The sequence below is a fragment of the Sciurus vulgaris genome, assembly GCF_902686455.1.
Source record: "Sciurus vulgaris genome assembly, chromosome: 18".
Classification (NCBI taxonomy): domain Eukaryota; kingdom Metazoa; phylum Chordata; class Mammalia; order Rodentia; family Sciuridae; genus Sciurus; species Sciurus vulgaris.
Window position 1 is genome coordinate 32996466 of NC_136479.1, and position 20947 is coordinate 33017412.

The following is a 20947-nucleotide window of genomic DNA, read 5'->3' on the forward strand; positions in this document are numbered from 1 at the left end:
TGCTGAGGCTGGCTTTGAACTTGCTATTCTCCTGCCTCAGCCTACCAAGAAACTGAGATTATAGGTTCGAGCCACCCGGCCTCACCCAAACCTATTTTTGACTGGACATGAGGACCCACTGTAGAAACAGCATGTCCAGGAGAGCGCCCTGACTCCTAAGGTGGAAGACTGGAGGAATAGTCCTGAGTCACTTGGGTACCAGTTTATAATATTAACATTGTGCCCAGTAATCCCCCCAACTCTAAAGGGGACCATTGATGCTGATAACACTGAGAAAATGCAGGGGATGATCTCCCTCTTCGAAAAAGGAAACATCAAACCCTGAGTTCCCCATACAGAATTAGAGAAAAAAATTTCGAAGAAATCACTTGAGCCTAAAATATTGTTTACTCAGGTGCTGTGCTATAAAATATCTTGGCCTTAAATGTGCAAACTTTTGAAATGAACAAACAGATTTGGTTTTGATGGTTAATTGAGATAAAAGAAAGGCCTCAAAACAGACTTAAAATATCAAGAAAAGATACATGACCTTAGTCACGTAGTGATAGCACATACTGCTTATTATCAGTTATCATTTTAATGAGCCTTAAAATTAATTTATTGCATTCATAACTACTTTCTGCCAGGAGCTAAGTTCTTTGTTCGACCAAATATAACTTAATGTCGTCACCAATAACCTTTCCGTTGCTAAATTCCATTATCTTATATGACCTGTCAGCAGCCTATGAAAGAGCTGGTCACTCCCTTTTCCAGAAATGCTTTCTTCACCTGCCTTCCAGGACACTGTATCCCTTGGTTTCCCTCCTGCCTCACCAGTTGCTACTTCTCAGGTCTTTGCTGGTTCCTTCTCTTCTCCCCAACCTCCCAGGGTTCAGTCCTGCAACACCTGTCCATTCTAACAGAATATGGGCCCCACTGGTAGACAGACCTGTCTTAGCTTAGTCTGTGCTTCCTCTGGAAAACCTTGGCTCCCTTGAGATCATACTGGCTCTTCCTTCTAGGGGGCCCACAAATCCTCTACTTATCTCCTTAGCACAATTCACAGTATCTGCTCATCTTGTTTTTCACACCAAAATAGGAGCTACTTACCATGTTGTAATATACCCAATATTTTTATAGTTCAATAAGTTTCTTTAATTAGTCAGTCTGTTTTGCTTTGTTGTAGTCTGAGGTATGGATGTACTGTAGCTTATTTTACCATTCATCAGTTGAAAGACATCTGGGTTGTTTCCAATTTGGGGAATTTATTATAAATTAAACTGCTATGTATAATAGTGTACAGGTTTTTTAATGCCCCCAAGTGTTCTTGCTTGGTTGTGTGGTATGTTTATTTTTAGAAGAAACTGCCAAACTGTTTTCTAGAATGACTGTACCATTTTACATTTCCACAAGTAGTATATAAGAGATCCAATGTCTCTGCATTCTCATCCACACTTAGTACTGTCAGGATTTTGTACTTTAGCCATCCTAATGTGTAGGTGGTATTGCGCCTTGTTTTTCTAAACTTTTTTTTTTTTTTAGTTTCAGATGGACACAATACCTTTATTTATTTTCATGTGGTGCCAAGGATCCAACCCAGTGCCCGCCACATGCTGGGCAAGTGCTCTACCATTGAGCCACAACTCCAGCCCTCCTTGTGGTTTTCATGTGCATTTCCTTAATGGCTAAGATGTTGAACATCTTCTGATGTCCTTATACCCTCTTTTGTTGAAGTATCCCAAGACTTTTGTCTATTTTGTAATTGGATGGTTTATTGATCATTAAACTCTTGAGTTTAGAGTTCTTTACATATTCTAGATTTGTTGGACATGTGATCTACAAAGTATGTTCTCCCAGTCTGTGGCTTGTTTTCAGAGCGAAAATGTTGGAATTTTGACAAGGACCAGTTATCAATGTTTCTTTTGTAGATTGTGCTTTTGGAATCATGTCTAAGAACTCTTCATCTGATCTGTCTTCATCTAAAGGTTTTATAGTTTCATGTTTTACATTTAGATCCACCATCGATTTTGTTACTGAGGTTCATTTCTTTGCCGATTTCTCCAGTTGTTTCAACACCACTTGTTGAAAGGACCATCCTTTCTCCATTGAACTACTTTTGCACCTTTGTTGAAAATGAATTGGCTGTGTTTACTTATTGCTGGGTTCTCTATTCCACTATATTGATATATTTGTGTCTCTCTCTCTGCCAATACCACACTTTCTTCATTATTATATTTATATAATAAGTAAAAATCAGATGGCGTGATTCCAACAACGTTTTCAAAATTGTTTTGGCTAGTCTACTTCCTTTGCCTTTCCATATAAGTTTTAAAATAGACATCTTTACAAAAATTCTTGCTGAGATTGTTATAGGAATTGCATTAAAACTGCAGGTCAGTTTGGAGGGAATTGGTATCTTTACTATGTCTAATCTTCCATTTTAACATAAGACCCCCAAACTTGTGGTAAATCAAAGAATCTGAAGCTACGGAAGAAAACTTCAGGATTTAGGTGGTGCTGGGAGGGAAGTTCTCTTTCCAACTTGCCATCAAGTAAGTCAGACTCCACCCAAGACAACTAGAGAAGGGCCTGGGGGGGCATAAATAAGCCAACTCACGTGTTGGCTTAATTTACAAGACATTGGATTTAGCAACTCAATTAGCATCCCCATTTGAGTGATGGGGAAGCCGAAGCAGAAAGTCGTTCAAGGTCCCCAGGGCAGGTGTTACTCCTTTCCAAGGGAACCGTCCAGAAGCTATACAATCTGAACAAAGACCGGTCCCCACAGGCCTTGGGGGAACTGCGAATCCCAGCCCTTCCCGCCAGGGGGCGGAACGTCCCTGCTCCGGGGTGGAGCGGCCGAAAAGCTGGGGGTGCTGGCAGAGCTGTGGGCGAGCAGCCCTAAAGGCTGGGCACAGAGCTTGTGGCCCCGCACGCAGGGGAGAAAGGTGAGTTCCCGTGAACTACAGGGTGTCCCCGGGCGCTCTCCTCTGGCCTTTACTCAATCACCCCTCGGTCCTTGGGCTGCAGGGACCTTGGGCGGGAGGCCAGCCGTCATTTCTACCCACGCTTCTGCTGACCTTCGCGATCATGGTCTTCTGAACTCGCCCGCTGTCTGCTCAGAATCCCCACCGCATGCCCCCGCAAAAGCTAACGGCTGTTCTCCGCTCCTCCGGACCCCTTCGGCGGCGGGGAACTTGGGATGGACCGAAGGGACCGGGCCCCGCCCCTTCTGGCTCCGCCCCCTGCCGCCCCGCCGCCCGGCGTACACGTGTAGATCCCGTCACGCCCGGAAGCCTCGCGGTGCTCAAACTGCTCGCGCAGTCGCGCGAGCGCTCGGGAAAGGGGCGGGGAGAACGGAGGCCGGGAAGGCGATTCTCGAGGCGCGGGGCGCGGGAACGCAGTTCGTAACCTTTACTTGAGTGGGGGTCTGGCGTGCCTTTTGCGCACCCTTTTCCTAGTCCTTCCCTTCCCTTGGGACTGAAGGTCGCGGATCGCAGCCTGTATTGGGCTGCTCGGCGAACTCTTGAGTGAGCTGGCGGAGCGGGCCGCGCCCGGAGGGCACCGTGGAGCGCAGAGGGTATGCGCCGTGGAAACGGCGAAGGGGGTGGTGGAGGTGCGTGAGGTTGGGGACGACTCGACAAACGGATAAGAACCGCAGGTGGGGAGGCAGAGACTGGAAGGGAAGAGGGGCGTCGATCGTGCCCCATCACGGGGGCATCCTTTGTACTGGAAGCGGGATAGGAAAGCACGCGGAGTAACTTGTGATCCTCGATCTTGTCCCTTTCCCGTGCCAGGGTGCACAGCATGGCTGAAAACCGAGAGCCCCGCGGGGCAGTCGACGCCGACCTGGACCCGGTGGAGTACACCCTTCGGAAAAGGCTTCCCCACCGTCTGCCCCGGAGGCCCAATGACATTTATGTCAACATGAAGACTGACTTTAAGGCCCAGCTGGCCCGCTGCCAGAAGCTGCTGGACGGAGGGACACGGGGTCAGAATGCATGCACTGAGATCTACATTCACGGTTTGGGCCTGGCCATCAACCGCGCCATCAACATTGCCCTGCAGCTGCAGGCAGGCAGCTTCGGGTCGTTGCAGGTAGCAGCCAATACCTCCACTGTGGAGCTTGTGGATGAACTGGAACCAGAAACTGACACAAGAGAACCACTGACCCGAATCCGCAACAACTCGGCCATCCACATCCGAGTCTTCAGGGTCACACCCAAGTAATTGAAATGAAGCTGGCCCCTCTTATTTATCTCCCCCTCCCGCCACCACCTCAGGTAGCCCCAGATGTGACTGTCCTGACTTGGTTCTGTCACATATGACTGCTAGAGCCCTGTAAGAACAGACCTGTGAAGCCGGGTTGGTGGTGCACTTCTATAATCCCAGAGACTCAGGAGGCTGCGGCAGGAGGATGGAAAGTTCAAAGCCAGCTTCAGCAACTTAGTGAGATTCTTGTCTCAAAATTTTAAAAAAAGGGCTGGGAATGTGGCTCAGTGGTTAAGCACCGCTGGGTTGTTCCTGGTGCAAAAAAAAAAAAAAAAGAAAAGAAACAGGCCTGGTCCCTCAGCGTAAGGACTCTGAATTGAGGGCAGGAAGATGTACTGTCTCTTTTTGGCCTCAAACAGCGGCCCTTTCTTGTCCTATACAATAAAAGGTGCAAGTTGTGTTGGTGCCCTGCCACTCACTGCTACTACTTCTTTCCTGTGTGATTCTGTGTGTACCTGAATAGGGGGAGTAGGAAACTTTTGACAAGTTTTTAAGTACAGAAGGGGAATTCAGATATTTCCTGCAGAACACAGATAATGACAGTGTAACCTGAACAAACTGTCTAGTAGGTGCAGAAGCCCAATAATCCCAATGTCTGCCTTAACATTTTCCATGCCCTCAGAGGAAGACTGGGTGGATAAAGGCCACTTGCCTGCCGAGATGCAGCTGGGGTGGTTGTATGCCTGTAGATTTGCCAGACTCCTTCCTGATGATGTTTCCCAGGAACAGGAAAGGTGATTGAAAGATGATGGAAGCAAATGGGACCTCCTAATGTCACACTCTGGATGAAACGGACAGTTTTGACTGATTTAATTCCTGGTTCTGCAGGGCCCAGGTAGCTTCTGAGCAGCTGTAGTCCAGAACCTTTGAGGCCCTTCGGGCAAGGCTGTTGGGTGGGAAAGAGAAGTCTCCCCTGATTAATTACCAGGCACACAGGTAATATATACTTTCTCATTTTGGTATTTATGGGATGACCTGATCTTTCACATCAAACCAGAGTTATCTCAAGCAATGTTTATCAAAGTGATGGTGACGAGTTTGTGGACCTTGAGATCAATATACTGGGTCACAGCCTTGTTTTTAAAAGGCAACTTAGCCAAAAAGTACAATTTAATTTTGGGGGTGAGTGTATACTAGGAATTGAGTCCACGGGCAGTCTATACTGAGCTACATCCCAGTTTTTATTTTTTGGTAGCAGGGATGGACCCCAGGGGCATTTAACCATTGAGCCACATCCCCAGACCTTTTTATTTTTTTAAATCTTGAGACAGGGTCTCACTAAGTTGCTGAGGCTGACTTTGAACTTGAAATCCTCCTGCCTTAGCCCCCTACCCCAGTCACTGGGATTATAGATGTGCACTCCCATTTATTTTTTAAAAATTAAAAAAAAATTATTTTGAGACAGGTTCCTGCTAAATTGCTGAGGCTGGCCTCAAACTTGTAATCCTTCTGCCTCAGTCTCCAGAGTAGCTGCGTTTACAGATGTATGCCACTGCGCCTAGCTGGTAACATTTTATTGAAGCCTTTTTAGTCAGGCGCATGTCGTTAGTTTTCCTTATCCATAAGCCCTGCATCCTTGGATTCAGTTGAAAATACTAAAATATTAGTGTGTACTAAATACATAAGACTCTTTTATTCTTGTCATCGTTTCCTGAATAATATATCAACTTTTTACATAACATGTACATTGTCTTGGGTATTATAAGTAATCTAGAGGTGATTTAAAATGTATAGGAGGGGCTGGGGTTGTGGCTCAGTGGTAGAGCGCATGCCTAGCATGTGCAAGGCACTGGGTTCAATTCTCAGCACCGCATATCAGTAAATGAATAAAAAATAGAGGTCTGTCAACGTCTAAAAAAATGTTTAAATAATAAATAAAATGTATAGGAGGGCACAGTGGTACATACCTGTAATTCTAGCAATTTGGGAGATTGAGGAGGATTGCAAGTTCTAGGTCAGCCTTAGCCACTTAGGGAGACCTTGTCTCAAAATAAAAAAGAAAAAGGGCTGGAAGCATAGCTCAGTGGTAAAGTGCCCCTGGGTTCAGTCCCCAGTACCAAAATAAAATGTACAAGAGGATGTGGGTAAATTCTATGCAGTTTTATGTAAGGAACTTGAACATCCTTGGATTTTGGTATCCTCAGCAGGTCCTGGGACCATTTCCCATCAGGTACCAAGAGATGTGGTTGTATACACATATGGAACAGTTATGATGTAAATTGTATTGTTGACTATTTGAGGCCTTAAGAATTTGAAAGCCTCGGCCAGGTATGGTGGCACATGCCTATAATCCCAGTGGTTTGGGAGGCTGAGACAGGAGGGTTGCAAGTTCAAACCCAGTGTCAGCAACAGTGAGGAGCTAAGCAACTCAGTGAGATCCTGTCTCTAAATAAAATTCAAAATAGGGCTGGGGATGTGCCTCGGTTGAATGCCCCTGAGTCCGGTCTCCAGTACCAAAAAAAATGTTTGAAGGTTAGTAACTGAATTTTACTCTAGTTACTATGAAATAATAATAATTTGGTTTGAACCTGAAAACCTTACAGGCTCCTAACTGAAATCCCTTCTGGCTTGTGTATGTGACATGGCCCATACCTGTAAGGATTTCAGCAGTTAATGGGGAAGTGGATACATATTTGTGATTGAGTAAGATGTGTAAGAAGTAATAGTAACTGTGATATGAAAATGAAGATGTGCAAGGGCTGACTTCCTGGTGGGGTCCGAAGTGGTTTCACCTTTGACCTGGTATTGAAGGAGGAATAGGAGCTTGCCAGGCAGAAGAGAGGGAAGAGGGCAGTCTGGGAGAGAAATCACGGGTGATTCATGAATAGGCTGGGTGTGTTCTGGGACTGGAGGGACACAAGGTGCCTAGGAAGCAGGAAGCACTGGGGAGACGAGGCTGCTGACGTTTCCATCACCTCCCTCCCTCCAGCACCCTTGACTTCAAGGCTCCTTTGCCCTGGAGCCCCCAGTAGCCGGGTGGGAAGCCCGCAGGGAACCGAATGGCCTGCGTGTCTCCCTGCACGTATGTGTTCTTGTCTGCGCGCCTGGCCTGGGCCCAGCTGAGGTGGTGGCAGGCAGCCCTTTTGCACTTGGTTTGTTTTGGCAGTCCCACTCCCAGCCCATTTGTTTCTCTTCCACGTTTCCTCCCTCCTTGCCAGTGGGCCTTCCTCAGTGGCCTCTGGAGAAAGAGCACTTGGATGTTGCTACTGAAGGAAGCGGGCTCACATTTAGAAAGTGGGAGCAGGTAGGGGGTATGAACAAGGCTCATGCATCTGTTGGGTCCCTGGAGAGTGAGCTGAGCAAAGAATCCTTATGTCTTCCTTAGGGACCTCTGCAGGGAGGCCAGCCCCAGCCTCTGTTCCCTCCTCTGCTGGCTCTCCAAGTGACCTCCATCCTAGCTTACTTCAACAGGGGAGGTGGGAGGGCACAAGTGTGTCCAAACCTCCCCCACATTTTTACTCAACTGGTACAGAGCCTACAATGAATGGGAAATGAACTCCTAGTTCAGAAGCAGATCCCCAGGGGCCAGATTCAAATCCAAATGCTTATCTGGGAGTGGGTGTAGACATTTGCTTACCATCCATAACATTCATTGAGCCTCCACGATTTGTTGGGATCTGTGCTGGGTGCCATGCCTGGCCAGGGCAGGTATTAAAACTGTTGGTCCTGTAAAGTCCAATAGGAAGAAGATTTAAAAAGACAAGTAACTTGCAGATTGCTTGGAACTGTCCTAGTAATAGTAAAGGGCTTAGTCAGTAGGGCTACTAATGAGTGGAATGATGCCATTTGGCTAAGAAATGGTTTCAGGCATCAGGGAGAAGGGAAGGAAGGTGATGTCTGGGCTATTAGTTTTGCCAGGCTCTTGATTGTGCTGGGCATAGCAGGGGAGAGGACAGGTCCTTGGGACATTAGAACTGGTTTAGATTTGTTGATGGTCCTCCTAGGAAGGCCCAGCACTTTAGAAGTTGGGAGAACAACGTCATGTTCACAAACCCTTGGATCTCTGGAGGAGTTGGACAAGTACGTTCTAATGTAGGGTCTTAGGGAAAAGGGTCTTCAACTGCATAGAGATTTGGGGCAAGAAAAAGGTCATTTCACCAAGGTCTATGAAAATGGCCACTTGAATTCCATTTCTCTAATGGCATTATGGGTACTTGTTATTTTTTTTTAATTTTATATATATATATATATATAATATGTGTGTGTGTGTGTGTGTGTGTGTGTGTGTGTGTGTATTTAGTTGTAGTGGACACAATATTTTTATGTGGTGCTGAGGATTGAATCCAGGGCCTCACGCGTGCTAGGTGAGCACGCTACCACTGAGCCACAACCCCTGCCCTGGGTTTGGATTTAACTGTGTTTTCTTGTGCAATGATTACATATTGTTTTTATAATAAGAAAATGTTGAATTCATACAAAGCCTGTTCTTGATTGATCTCTTGTTCTCTTGGTAAAGTGATCAGGGAGTTAATCGTAAAACTGATGGGATAACCTGAAGAAATGATTTTCTGGTGAATGAATGGTAGATGGATGCAGGGATGGGTACACAGGGGGATGCCTGCTGCTTCACTGAGAGACGCCAAATGTCTTGTCCCTGGAAATAGGCAAGCAGGGGATGGAGCTTCCCTTCCCAGGATCTCCCAGATCTCGTCCAACTCAGAGTCTGTGAGTCTTTTTTGCTACAAGAAAAATATACTTTCCTGAAAGGACTAAAATTATTGCTGACCATGAACTAAGACACAAGCAAAAGAGCTACTTACATACAGATTAGGGGGATACATGTGGGATCGAACAAGTTCTGATAATTCATTAGTTCTTATTGAACCATGAATAATTTGGGAACATTTTTGCTAAGTTTGGATGTTGAAGAGTATGTCTAAGGTTTCTATAAGCTTCCTTGGAGTAGAGCATGGACTATATTCCTCCAAGGAACAAGAGCTTAGTAAATTCATGCAAAATCCTTATGAAGTCACCAAGTTCTGTGTTAACAAATGAAACTTGTATTTATAACCACACATCTGCAAAAAAGTCTACATGGAGAAAAAATTCCTTCCATTTAAATTGCCAGAATTGTTTTTGCAGTGCTGGGGTACAACTGAAGGCCTCCTGCATGCTAGGCAAGCACTCTACCACTGAGCTACATGCCAAGTCCATTTAATTTTTTATTCTGAGACAGGGTCCTGTTAAATTGCCCAGGCCAGCCTTGAACTTGTGATCCTCCTGCTTCAGTCTCCTGAGTACCTGGGATTATGGTTATGATAATAACATCTGGCTCTTTTTTAAAGTTAGGACTTTCTAATTTTGTTTTTGCTTGGACAGGAAAGCTACTTTGGACCATTTACGAGCCATATCTACTGATATGGAGTTAGTGATATGGGAAGGGGCTTGGGAATAATATTTATTCTAGTTCACAATATTTATGAACTAGAATCCTAGGATGTGGTCTGTTACTTTCCACAGAAATCTGACTGGGGAAGGTGGAGGTGTTTGGTGCTGTGGGAGCCTGGACGTATTTGGGAGATTTAAGACACAAATAACAAAGGAAGGTGACCCTGTAATGTTTCGAGGCTTGTTTAGGTGTGCCCAAAGGTCTCACTCAGACCAGAGTCACTGGGGCTTCTCTGGGTCTCCCTAAGAAATAGCTGGTGGGCCCCAGGCTTTGAATACCTAAGATTTGGACTGACTTGATATCTGCCCCTTATCCACCCACAGCTTCTGCAGGAGTGAAAACTAACTGCATCCAGGTGCTAGTTTCCCCCTAGTGCGGTCAAGGCACCTGTATCTACCCTCTATTTGATGACCTTTTTCAGCAAGTTGCATGGTCAGGGCAGCTACTGTACCAGAGGCAGGGTGCCATGAATCTGTCCCCAATTCCCAGGGAGGGACTAGTAGACAATGCCAGAGGAAGACTGAGGAATACCAGTAATAATAACTGTGCTTATTATACATGTGCCAGATGTCATGTAGACCATCACAGCCCTGGGAAGCAATTCCATCCTTTTGGCCATCCCCGTTCTACAGAAAGGCTCTGAGATAAGGTCACCTGGCCAAGTTAGGTGCCTGGCAAGTCAGTAGCAGAGTTCAGGTCACTGATTCACCAGACAGTTCCTGTAAGTCACTGAGCCGCCTCACAGAGCTGCTTATTGAGAACAGAAACCTGGATGTCTGATTCTGTTGGCTGCTTTATGACAGGAAGGCATCTCTTACCTCAGTTTCTCCAAACTGACCTTTGAAAGGACTCTGCCTTGGTTCTCCAGCAGGAACCCCTTCTCCAGTATTCTTGCTTCTTTCCCAGTTCCCCAAGGGCCAGGAAGCTCCCCCCAACACCCTCCCAGGTCCTCGGGCCACCCTACTTCCCAGCACAGAAGGTCTTCTGGGCCGGCTGGCTGAACTCCTGAGCCAAAAAGCCACTGTTGGAAAGGAGGCAGGATGAGGGGCCCAGAGGCCCCCCTCTCTCCAACCCGACTCCAGGCAGCTGGAGCTCCGTGCTGCCTGGGGTCTAGGACAGCTCAGGGGGGTTGTAAATTTGCTTCTCCTTGGATCTTCAATCTGAACTGGCTGCCAGGAGGAATCTGTGGAACACAGCCTGACTCCACCCCCGCCACCATCTCATCACAACTGTTCCTTTCAAGCTGGGCTTCATGGCTGCCTACGCGGAAAGTGGACGAGGCTTCCCAAGTCCAGGATCCCAGGAAGCTAGTTGGCCAGGCAAGGCTCACTCCCCTCTAGGCCTCCCATTCTCTAGCTGAGGAGCCTGGCATGGAGATGCCCACGGAGTGCCACCCACAGCTGAGTGATGACCATACACAGGCTGCATGCTTGGTAGGCAAGAAGCTGTATGAGACCTTCCATACACCTCCCCCTCCTTTCTGTAGCCGGGCACCGGTGCTGCCTGACTAGAGAGAGTATCACTCCCAAGAGACTTAATATCTCCTGAAGTCCCGCAGTGGTCCTGCCAGCGAGGGACCTAAGATGTGTGCACAAATGATGGCAGCGCAGAGGAAGGAGACAACTTCCTGCCGCGGGAACGGGGAAGAGGAGGGAATACTTGGGTTTGGGATCTGAAGAAAAGGGGGAGATGGTGTGGGCAGATGACCCAGGAGGAAGGCACATTAGTGAACAGCAGAAGACCACGAGCCATTGAGGTGAGCTCTTAGGATGGAGGGAGGAGGGCGAGTGGGAGAAGATGCTGGAAAGTTGGGTGGGTGCCAAGACAGGGAGGGTCTCAGTTCTGAGGTCATGGGGAGCCACTCCGGGATCTCAGGAATGGGGCTGTTCAATGGGAAGGTTCACTGGGCTGGGGTTAGGGATTCACTGGAGGAGTCAGTGAGGAAACCCCCTGTGATGGACCAGGGCTGGGTCAGGACCATGCCAGAGGAATACAGCAGGCAGGTGAAGGGGCACTGGGTGGCAGGATGGTGGACACTGGAGGGGGAGATCCAAGGAGTCTCCAGGGCCCCCTGCCACTGAGGACAGATGGATGGACCCTGCTGGGCAGTATCCAAGTGCATCTGGGTTGTAGTTGGACCAAAACCTGCCTCTGCCCTCAGCAGGATTACTGTGGCATTGGGGTGGGTATGGGGAGGACCAAGGGCCTCTCCCCCAACTCCCTGTCAAGCTGCGATCAGAACTCTCCAAGGGCCCCAGGGAACAGGACACCCTGACCAGCAGGCTTCAACACCTAGAGGCTGGTAGCCTGTCTCATCTCCCTTCTCCTCTGGTGGGCAGGAACCCAGGGACCTTGACAAGTCACTGTGAGAGGAGGGGCAGGTCCCACAGCTCAAATGTCTCCACCCTCTCCTCCCACTGTGTCCTCCCCACCCCCATCTGCCCCGGCCCCCTTGCCATAGTTAGGTCAGCACAGTGACGCAGGAGTCAGGGGCCCTGGAGAGCAGAGTCTGTTGGGGGGGGCGTGGTCAGGACAAGGCGCACGTGCGGATGAGTGTGGACGTGTGTGCATGTGCATGTCCTGCAGCTGGGCCCTGGGAAGGGAGCAGAGCTGGGCTCTGAGTGCCAAGCCAAGACATCAGGTTTGGGAAGGGCCCTAAGCAGGCTCTTGGTGAGCAGAGGGAAGGGGTCAGGCCCTGATACCACCAGCCAGACACTCAGATGCACCCCCTTTCTCTTTCCACACCCCTCTTTGATCATGTTCTCCCTCACACACCTTTATGGTCCCTCCTTCGCCTCCATCTGGTCACCTTCTCACTGTGGCTTCCAGACTGCCTCACTGACAATGGCAACCCTTGCCCCTCTGCCTTCGGGACCTTTTCTCTTTAATGCTTTTTTTTTTGTACTAGGGATTGAACCCAGGGGTGCTCAACCACTGAGCCACATCCCAGCCCTACTTCATATTTTATTTAGAGACAGGGTCTTACTGAGTTACTTAGCACCTTGCTTTTGCTGCGGCTGGCTTTGAACTCATGATCCTCCTATCTCAGTCTCCCGAGCCACTGGGCTTCCAGGCAAGTGCCACCGTGCCTGGCTCTCCTTAATTCTTGCTGTCATTTGAGTTTGTATTCATTTGTGTTCATTGTCCCCAGATTAAAAAGTCAGCTCCACCAGGGCAGGCATTCTTTTTACCTGTGTCATTCACAGTCTGTCCCCAGGTCCTGCTCAAAAGTGTATGTACTCCATAAACATTTCTTCAGTAAGTGAATGAATGTTTCCTACTATTTTCAAACAGAATCCAAATTCCTCAGAGTAGTAGTCAAGGCCCTTTACAACGCGACTCCTGGCCGGCTGTACTCTGGCCTAAACGACCAGCTCTCCCTCCTGCTCACTCCCCCAATACACCAGCCTCTCCCTTAGCTTTGCCAAATCAGCCGCTCCCTGCCCCTCACGTGTGCCACTGAAACCCTGCTCACTCTTCCAGGCTAAGCTCACGGGCCTCCACCTTCAGATTACCTTAACATCTCCCAGCTGGAGGAGAGTCCGCCCCTCTCCCAACCTCTTCCAGCTCAGATCTGCGTACTCCAGATCTGAGCACCCTGATCTGTGTACCCAGCTTATCTCAGTACTTACACACTGCAAACTCCAGGAGGTCAGAAACTCCGTCTCGATGCCTCTGATTGTCCTGCAAAGTGTGCAGCCAAATGCTTGCACAAAGTAGGCACTGGGGTTGGGGATGTGGTTCAGTGAAAGGGCACTTGCCTAGCATACATGAGGTCCTGGGTTCAAGTTCCAGCACTGCAAAACAAAACCAAGCCCCGGAAACACAAATAGGCGCTGCATGCATGCATAAGAGATAGTTAATATCATGAGACCGGGTAGGGAGTTAAAGAACAGATAAAACCCCTGTGTTTGTAGAACTTGGCTGTCTTTTTGACATCTGAGAGAGGTGAGGACGGTACTTTCATCACACCCATTTGACAGGTGAGGAGGACACAGAGACTCAAGGATGAGGCCACTTTCTAAGGTTCCAGAGGCCAATTAGCCTTGGACTCCTGTTCTAGGAAACTCATCCTTCTGCTCAGGAATTCCAGAAGCCATGAAAGCTGAACTGTAGATCCCAACTCCATCACCACTTGGGATTAGCTCTTCCTGGTCCTTAAAAATTCTGGCACACAGATTAACCTATATCGCAGGTCACAAACCCTGATGTCAAAGTGCAGGAGTGTCCTGAACAGCACACCATGTGCTCAGTGTCTTTAAAGTTACTTTTTTGGATTTTCAGGGTTCTAGAAAGTGAGGAACATGGGGAGAAGAATCTCAAATCCCTTGCTGCATCTACTCCCATTCAATTCCTCCAGATGGACAACAGCGACCTTTAGACCACATCCTGGGGTTGTGAGAGGGAAGGCCACCCAGTTGCTTCTAGCCTTTCAGACCCAACTATTTTGCAGGAACCAGGGAACCCAGCTCTTGGCAGCTTTGAGTCCGTGGTCAGGGGAGGTGTCCGGGTGCCCAGCCTTCCCCATTCAGCCCTCCTCGCCCAGGTCCAGGCCTTCTGTCCATCCGGCGGGTGCGCACCCCGCTGGCTCCCCTGCCGGAACCCAGGGCCGCGGGGGCAGACCCACGCCCGCACGTGCGCCTGCAGCTGCATGGCTCCCGCCCCGGCGAGCCCCCGACCCAGGCATCCTGCCCCCTGCTCCGACCCGGGGTGGCCCACACCCCTGGCGACCCCTCACGCACTCAGCCTCACCCCCACCCCCACCCGCGCACGCACACATGCTGATAACAACCCCGACCCCCGGCCGGAGCCGCAGTGTCCCCAGGCCAACCACCGCCGGTCGCTGCGTCGCGCCGTCCTCCCGGACCCTGGCCCGGGCCACCGCGCCCGAGACTCCGACCCTGGGATCGGCGGCCGCGACGTGCCTGCGCCCCCTGGACACGACCCCCTCCTCCAAGCCCGTGGGGTGACACTACCCAATCCAGCTTCCCGGGATGAAGGCTCCCGGCGTGGGCGCCCGCCGAGCCCCGGGGCGCTGAGGGGCCCCGCCAGGCGCGGAGATGGGGGTGCGCGGTGAGTACTCGCGGGCTGGGGGAGCTGCCGCCGCCCGGGCCCCTGTTTGAGGAGGGATTTACCTCTGGGGCTATGGGCCAGGAGGTGGCTGGGTTCAAGGACCTGCGACCTGCAAAGGACCCGCGAACGGGGAGGGGGTGGGGCAGCCTCCACGTGCAGGCAGGGCTTGGGGACCCTCTGGGAATGGCAAAAGCCGGATCTGGAGCCGGGGACAAGGTTTGGGGTTTCAGGGAGCAGAGGCGCCGCTCTGCGGGCGGGGAGCAAGCTGATAAGCGAATACCTGGGTCCTGGAGCTACAGCCGGGATCTGCCAGGGGAAGGTCCTGTCGCACCGGGATTGAAGTTTGGCCCGAGAAGTGGATGCCGGTCGCTGGGGGGTGGGGTGTGCACGCGCCGCGGGTTTGAATGAAGGCGAGCCGGGCAGCTCTTGAGAGCCCGCGAGGTTGGGGTCAGCCGGGACTAGCTGGCGACAGAGGCGCGGGATGAGCGAACCTGCCGTTCCAAACCCACCCTCCCCTCCCTCCCGGCCTCACGCTCAGCCTGGCTCTTTCAGAATGTCCCGCCCTGCCGCTCCTGCTGTCTCTGCTGTTCCTTCCTCTGGGCCTCCCAGTCCTGGGCACCCCTGCACGCCTCATCTGTGACAGCAGAGTCCTGGAGAGGTACATCCTGGAGGCCAAGGAGGCTGAGAATGTCACGGTGAGGCCCCCTCCCTGGCACATGCCACAGAATTGACTCTCCAGACTCCAGGGGTCTCCTCGAAAACTCAGGAACCTGGTCTCCTTCCTGGCACTTCCACCCCCAACTCCTCATAAGAATATTAAAAACTGGTGGTCCCCAAAGCATACCTGGGAGCTAGGTATGGGGCAAAGCTAGAGGGTCCTGTGGGCCTGAGGGCCCAGGACCAGAGCTCTTGGGGGCCCTGATTCCTGGGCTGTGTTTTTCAGATGGGCTGTGCAGATGACTGCAACCTGCATGAGAATGTCACCGTCCCAGACACCAAAGTTAACTTCTATGCCTGGAGGAGGATGGAGGTGAGTTGTCTTTTCCTTCCTCTCCCAGGGGGTCTCATTTTGGTACCCTGAGAGGGTGGAAGGGAGAACAATGGAAAAGAAATGGAGAAAGGAGCGAACTCACTCATTTGTTTGTTATTCGTATTCAACACACCTTATTACACACCTTCTGTTTGCTCTGCTTGGTGCAAGGAGCTGCTGAGACGGAGGTGGGCAGGGGTGACCTGGGCCCGCTGACTCCAGGTCTCTGCTCCCTTTAGGTTGGGCAGCAGGCTATAGAGGTCTGGCAAGGCCTGGCCCTGCTCTCAGAAGCCATCCTGCGGGGCCAGGCGCTGCTGGCCAACTCCTCCCAGCCATCGGATACTCTGCAACTGCACGTGGACAAAGCTGTCAGTGGCCTGCGCAGCCTCACCTCCCTGCTCCGGGCCCTGGGAATCCAGGTGTGTAGTGGGTGTGGACACTTCCTCTTGCTTTTTCTGTAAGCTAGGGGAACACATCCTGCCAAGAACTACTGGGGCTCTCCTCCTCTGATCCCATTTCCAATGCTGTCCCTGATCCCATTTCCATCCGGGATCCCCAGGACTGCAGTAACCTCCTGTTCTTTCTTGGTAGAAGGAAGCCATCTCGCCTTCAGATGCAGCATCCGCAGCTCCACTCCGAATATTCACTGTGGATACTTTGGGCAAACTCTTCAGAATCTACTCCAATTTCCTCCGGGGAAAGCTGAAGCTGTACACAGGGGAGGCCTGCAGGAGGGCGGACAGGTGACCAGGTGCCTCCACTCAGGCACGTCCATCCGCTCGCTCACCACCTCTGCCTGTGCCCTGCCTCCCCTCCACCACTCCCAGCCCCCTCAAGGGGCTGTCACTTCAGTGCCAACCTGTCCCACGGACACTCCAGTGCCAGCGGCGACATCTCAGGGGCCAGAGGAACTGTCCAGAGCTTAACTCTGAGATCTACGAATGTCATAGGGCCAGCCTGAGACCCCAGAGCATGAGGAATTCAGCTTCACACTGAGGGATGGAGCTGTGTTGGGGAGACACCTAAACTCACTAGGTGCCTTGCAGAACCGGAACATCAAGACAAACTTTGAAGGACAATGCTTCTTTTTGCACCTACCAGGCAGGGACAGGATGGACTGGAGAATTTAGGTGGCAAGCAAGCCATGAATCCTCTAGGTCTCCTGGGGACTCCCATGACTGCAAGAGCCCACTGGACAATAGGCATGGCGAGAGCTATGGAGATGGAATGGGGGCTGGCTCCTGGTTCTCACGTCGGGGGGAGGGGACCCACGTTTTGTGTACTTTTAAATCTCACTGGCGAGAGCTGAAACCACCAACATGGCTCTTGACTTTTCTCTCCCCTGACAGGAGCCCTCTATTTCCCTGGCTCTGCCCCTATGCTGGCAGCAGGGCGTCAGATATGGGAAAACAGAGTGGAGGGGGTTGGGTCCTACGTGCTGCCTCACATGGCCTGTCTGACCTCTTGACCCCACTGGGCCTGAGGCCACACGTTCTGCCCACGCTGGTCAATAAGGAGGCCCCATTCAAGGCTGTTCCTCAGTGGGCAGCTGCCAGCCCACCAGTACAAGCCTTTAGGGACCCCAGGCTGCCATAGAGGAAACAAGCCAGGATGAGGGTCCCCTTTGGGTGGCAGCTGCCAACTCTGGCTCCTGGTCCCTTATTATTTCCCACCTTTCCTCCATGGCCCCTTTAGGTCATTCCACATCCCCAAGCATCAGCTTCCTACCTCGGCACACAATCTCCTACCTCCCAGTAAATCCAGCAGCCCTCTGTCCTGGCCTTAGGATTGTCTGCCCCAATTCACAGAAGGGCCAGAGGTTCTATGGGGGCCACCTGCGCAGACTACTGTCTTACTGTGCACTTGCCGTCACAAGTGCAACTCCAAGTGCTTCCTTTATATAACCCCAGTGTCCTCCTTGCATGACCCTGTGAGAAAGTACCTGTGGCCACTTCCACTGACAGATGAAGTAAAATAACTTGCCCGAGGCCAAGAAAACAGGGATTCTCCCCTCACATCTTCCCGTATCTGCTTTTCTTTCCATATACTCCCTACCTGCTCCCTTACTCCCCTGGTATGGTGGTCATGGAATATACAGTCAAGGAACTTGAACTCCACTCTTTTTTTTTTAATATTTTTTTCTTAGCTGTAGGTGGACACAATGCCTTTATTTTGTTATTTTTATGTGATACTGAGGATCAAAGCCAGAGTCTCACACCTGTTAGGCAAGTGCACTACCACTGAGCCACAACCCCCACCCCTGAACTCCACTCTTGATTATGCTTCTACTTTTACCCTTTATTCTGACAATGACTTGGTTCCTTCCCAGAAGTTAATGCTTTACCTGGAAGGGACCACCCAGGTGAGACCCATGAACCAATCAAAATGCCACAAAAATGTACTGGGACCCCAATCTTGTCCATTATCCTAGATGTGGTGGCCAGTCTTTCTGCTTTTAAAACAAAATGTAGAGAAGTCAGTGTGTGATCAGGCACATATGCAAAAGAGAATGTTTGGCTGTCTGGAGCAGAAAAAATTACAGGCATAATGGGGAATCTGAGGGGATTTGCTAGATTGTAGGGTGGGGGAGAGAGGGGAGGGTGTTGAAGTTGAGGCAGAGGAGTCTGCAAAGGAGAGGACCCAAAAGAATTTTCAGTGGCCAACCAAGCTCCTGGACTACAGTGCCCTCTTCAGGCCACATTGGGAACTGTTGGAGAAATCCACAAAGTATAGATAGAATGGTCCCTGCTCGGATCTACACATCTCAATACAAATTTGCACTGTGGCTTCCACATGTGACATCTGATTCTTGCCCCACTGTTTAGGATCAGTAAGGAAGAAATCTCGCTCTTAGGCTACCAAACCTTTGCCCGAAGTGCTAGGAAATGACATGACACTCAGTCCATGCCACTCACAGACCAGTGTCCTTGGACTGGGCAGTCCCCTGGTAGAAAAGACACAGAAACACATTAACTTAGACACAGTTTGGTATGTGGCTGAGTGTTGAGGGGCAGGGTGTCCAGAGGCCTGAGCGTCCAGAGCCACAGCAATAAGAAGAATGTGGTGGGGACCCAGAGCCCCTGATGTGTGTGGCCCTATTTCAGAGTCTCCTCAAGTGCAGGCCAGGAGGGTGAGCTTGCTCTGCACTGTGATGGTGGAGGAGGAGGAGGAGGAGAAGGAGGAGGAAGGGCAGGAGGAGGGGGGAGGAGCGGAGGAGGAGGAGGGGAAGGGGGAGGGGGAGGGGGAGGCATTAAATGTCAGGCACCTGTATGACCCGCTGTGATTCCCATGACTCCAGGAAGCAGGAGTACTGCCACATGGAGAAACCAGGTTCTACTAAGTAAGTGACCAGGCCAGCCCTTCAGACAGCCGGGCTGGGATCAGGAGCCAGCACGCTAGGGTTCTGAGTCTGCGCATTCTTTAATTGTTTAAGGGCCTTCCCTTCTGTTTAGAGTGAGCTTGGCGACTTACAAGTGGTTTTCCCGGCTTCCTCTCATTTGCTCTCCCAACCCTGTGAGGAAGGCAGAGAAGAGGATCACCATTTTGCAAAGAAACAGAAACCCAGAGAAATTATGAGCCTTGGCCAGGTCATAAGGCATTGAGAGGAAGGGTCAGGACCAGAGGCCAGGCCCTCCCTGACTCCAGCTAGAGTCATCTTCTGTCTGAAGTGCAGGATTACCAGGCAGGGGGAAAGGAGAAGTGAATGGAATGATGAACCAGTAGTGGCCAAGAGGCATTAGACTCTCCATCTCCCGCTACCAACTCTTTCCCTGCCTCAGGCTTCCCTTCATCCCCTGGACAGGCAGAGATGGACTCCCTCCCTAACCTCCCAAATTTCCCAGTATGATGGCCCATCTCAGCTGCAGCCTGTGAGCCTGAGTCCTCTCTGGCCCAAGCTTTCGGATGACCAGATTCACCTGGCTGGCTCCAACTTACAGCTCGCCTCGTCTTTTACTGGAACTAGCCGGTCTACCCACCTGCCAACAGATGGTGATCTTTGCATTAGCTAAGTGAGGTGTGAACGTTGGAATCTATGTTAATTGAATATTAACGACATTATTCCAAGCTGATCAAGGTTAATTCTGCTAAAATTCCAACATATCAGTGTGACATTATGAAAGGATTATTTGCAACAGAGTAACAAATGTTTCCCAGTTTATGGGACCCTGTTGGAAAAGAAAGGAAAGGGAAGGAAATTACGCTGCCCCCATGTCTATATAAATTCCTAATTTTAAAAAACCTTGGCCGTGTTGACTGGGTCTCCCTACCTGCATCTTACGGATGAAGGAAGGAAGACCAGATGTTTTGTGGTCTGTCATGCCCTGGGTGACCTAGGACTGGGCTTCTGTTCTCTGGGGTGACTTCCAGGGCTTTTCTACTTCCCAGTGTCTCTCCTACTGTATTCCTGCAGCTACCAAGCTTCTCAAGGCTGCCAGTCTCTGGAGCCCTGCCCATTCCTGGTTCCCCCAAATGCAGAGCCAGTGAGTCACCCCCTAACCTTTCTGTCCTGCCTTAAGCTCCCACCCACCACCTCTTGGCAAATTGGAAACTGTGACTGTCCAGCTCTGTGGTGCCAAAGGAGGTCATCAAAGCAGCCATCAGAGGACTTATTGCCCAACCTGGAGGGGCTGTGGATCAATTACCTTCTGCTCTTCCCTGGGTTAACTATTTTCTGTCCTCCTCCCTTCTATTGACTACCTACTGAACTCGCCTGGAGGGAGAGGGTGGATAGGGGTTGAGATGCACATCCTTTATGTCCCCAGCTTGGGCCCAAGGAGGTTGGATTGCTGTATGGTCCTATTGGCATTCTAAGGTGTGGTTTTCAGAACTCACTGGGGCAGAAGGGGTCTCTCTCTGACTCTCCTTCTTCTTATAGTTCGGATATGAGGTGTCCCCCAAAAGTTCACGTGTAAGACAATGCAAGAATTTTCAGAGGTGAAAGGATTGGGTTGTGAGAGCCTTAACCTAATCAGTGCATTAATCCACCTGTGTGGATGAATCTGGTGGTAACTATAGGTAGGAAGGGTGCAACTGGAGGAAGTAGGTCACAGGGGGCATGACTTTGGGGTTTGGATTTTGTCCCTGGTGTGTGGATCTCTGTCTCTGCTTCCTGGTTGCCTCTCCTGAGCTACTCTCCTTGGCCACATCTATCAGCCTCACCTCAGACCCACAGCTATGGAGTCCCCCGTCTATGGACTGCGACC

The 20947-nt window shown here is 50.5% G+C and overlaps 2 protein-coding genes across 5 annotated transcripts; both read left to right on the top strand.

Moving 5' to 3' along the window:
- The first annotated feature begins 2905 nt into the window (after positions 1 to 2905).
- On the top strand, positions 2906 to 5987 carry POP7 (POP7 homolog, ribonuclease P/MRP subunit). Of its 4 annotated transcripts, none has more exons than XM_079121578.1 (2): positions 2906 to 2927; positions 3777 to 5987. In XM_079121578.1, the coding sequence occupies exon 2, from the start codon at positions 3787 to 3789 to the stop codon at positions 4207 to 4209; it is 423 nt and encodes a 140-aa protein (XP_078977704.1). In that variant the 5' UTR covers positions 2906 to 2927; positions 3777 to 3786; the 3' UTR covers positions 4210 to 5987. The 4 variants fall into 4 exon arrangements, with proteins under 4 accessions (XP_078977704.1, XP_078977702.1, XP_078977701.1 ...); XM_079121576.1 differs by lacking the exon at positions 2906 to 2927 and adding an exon at positions 3310 to 3595; XM_079121575.1 differs by lacking the exon at positions 2906 to 2927 and adding an exon at positions 3312 to 3559.
- Positions 5988 to 12707: 6720 nt separating this feature from the next.
- On the top strand, positions 12708 to 17052 carry EPO (erythropoietin). Its single transcript, XM_079120460.1, has 5 exons — positions 12708 to 14713; positions 15266 to 15408; positions 15657 to 15743; positions 15983 to 16162; positions 16335 to 17052. The coding sequence occupies exons 1-5, from the start codon at positions 14701 to 14703 to the stop codon at positions 16488 to 16490; spliced, it is 579 nt and encodes a 192-aa protein (XP_078976586.1). The 5' UTR covers positions 12708 to 14700; the 3' UTR covers positions 16491 to 17052.
- Positions 17053 to 20947: the final 3895 nt, after the last annotated feature.

Coding starts and splice junctions, on each gene's coding strand:
- POP7 (XM_079121578.1), top strand. CDS start 3,787: ATGGCTGAAAACCGAGAGCCCCGCGGGGCAGTCGACGCCGACCTGGAC.
- EPO (XM_079120460.1), top strand. Junction 15,409..15,656: donor AGGAGGCTGAGAATGTCACG/GTGAGGCCCCCT, acceptor TGTGTTTTTCAG/ATGGGCTGTGCAGATGACTG. Junction 15,744..15,982: donor ATGCCTGGAGGAGGATGGAG/GTGAGTTGTCTT, acceptor TGCTCCCTTTAG/GTTGGGCAGCAGGCTATAGA.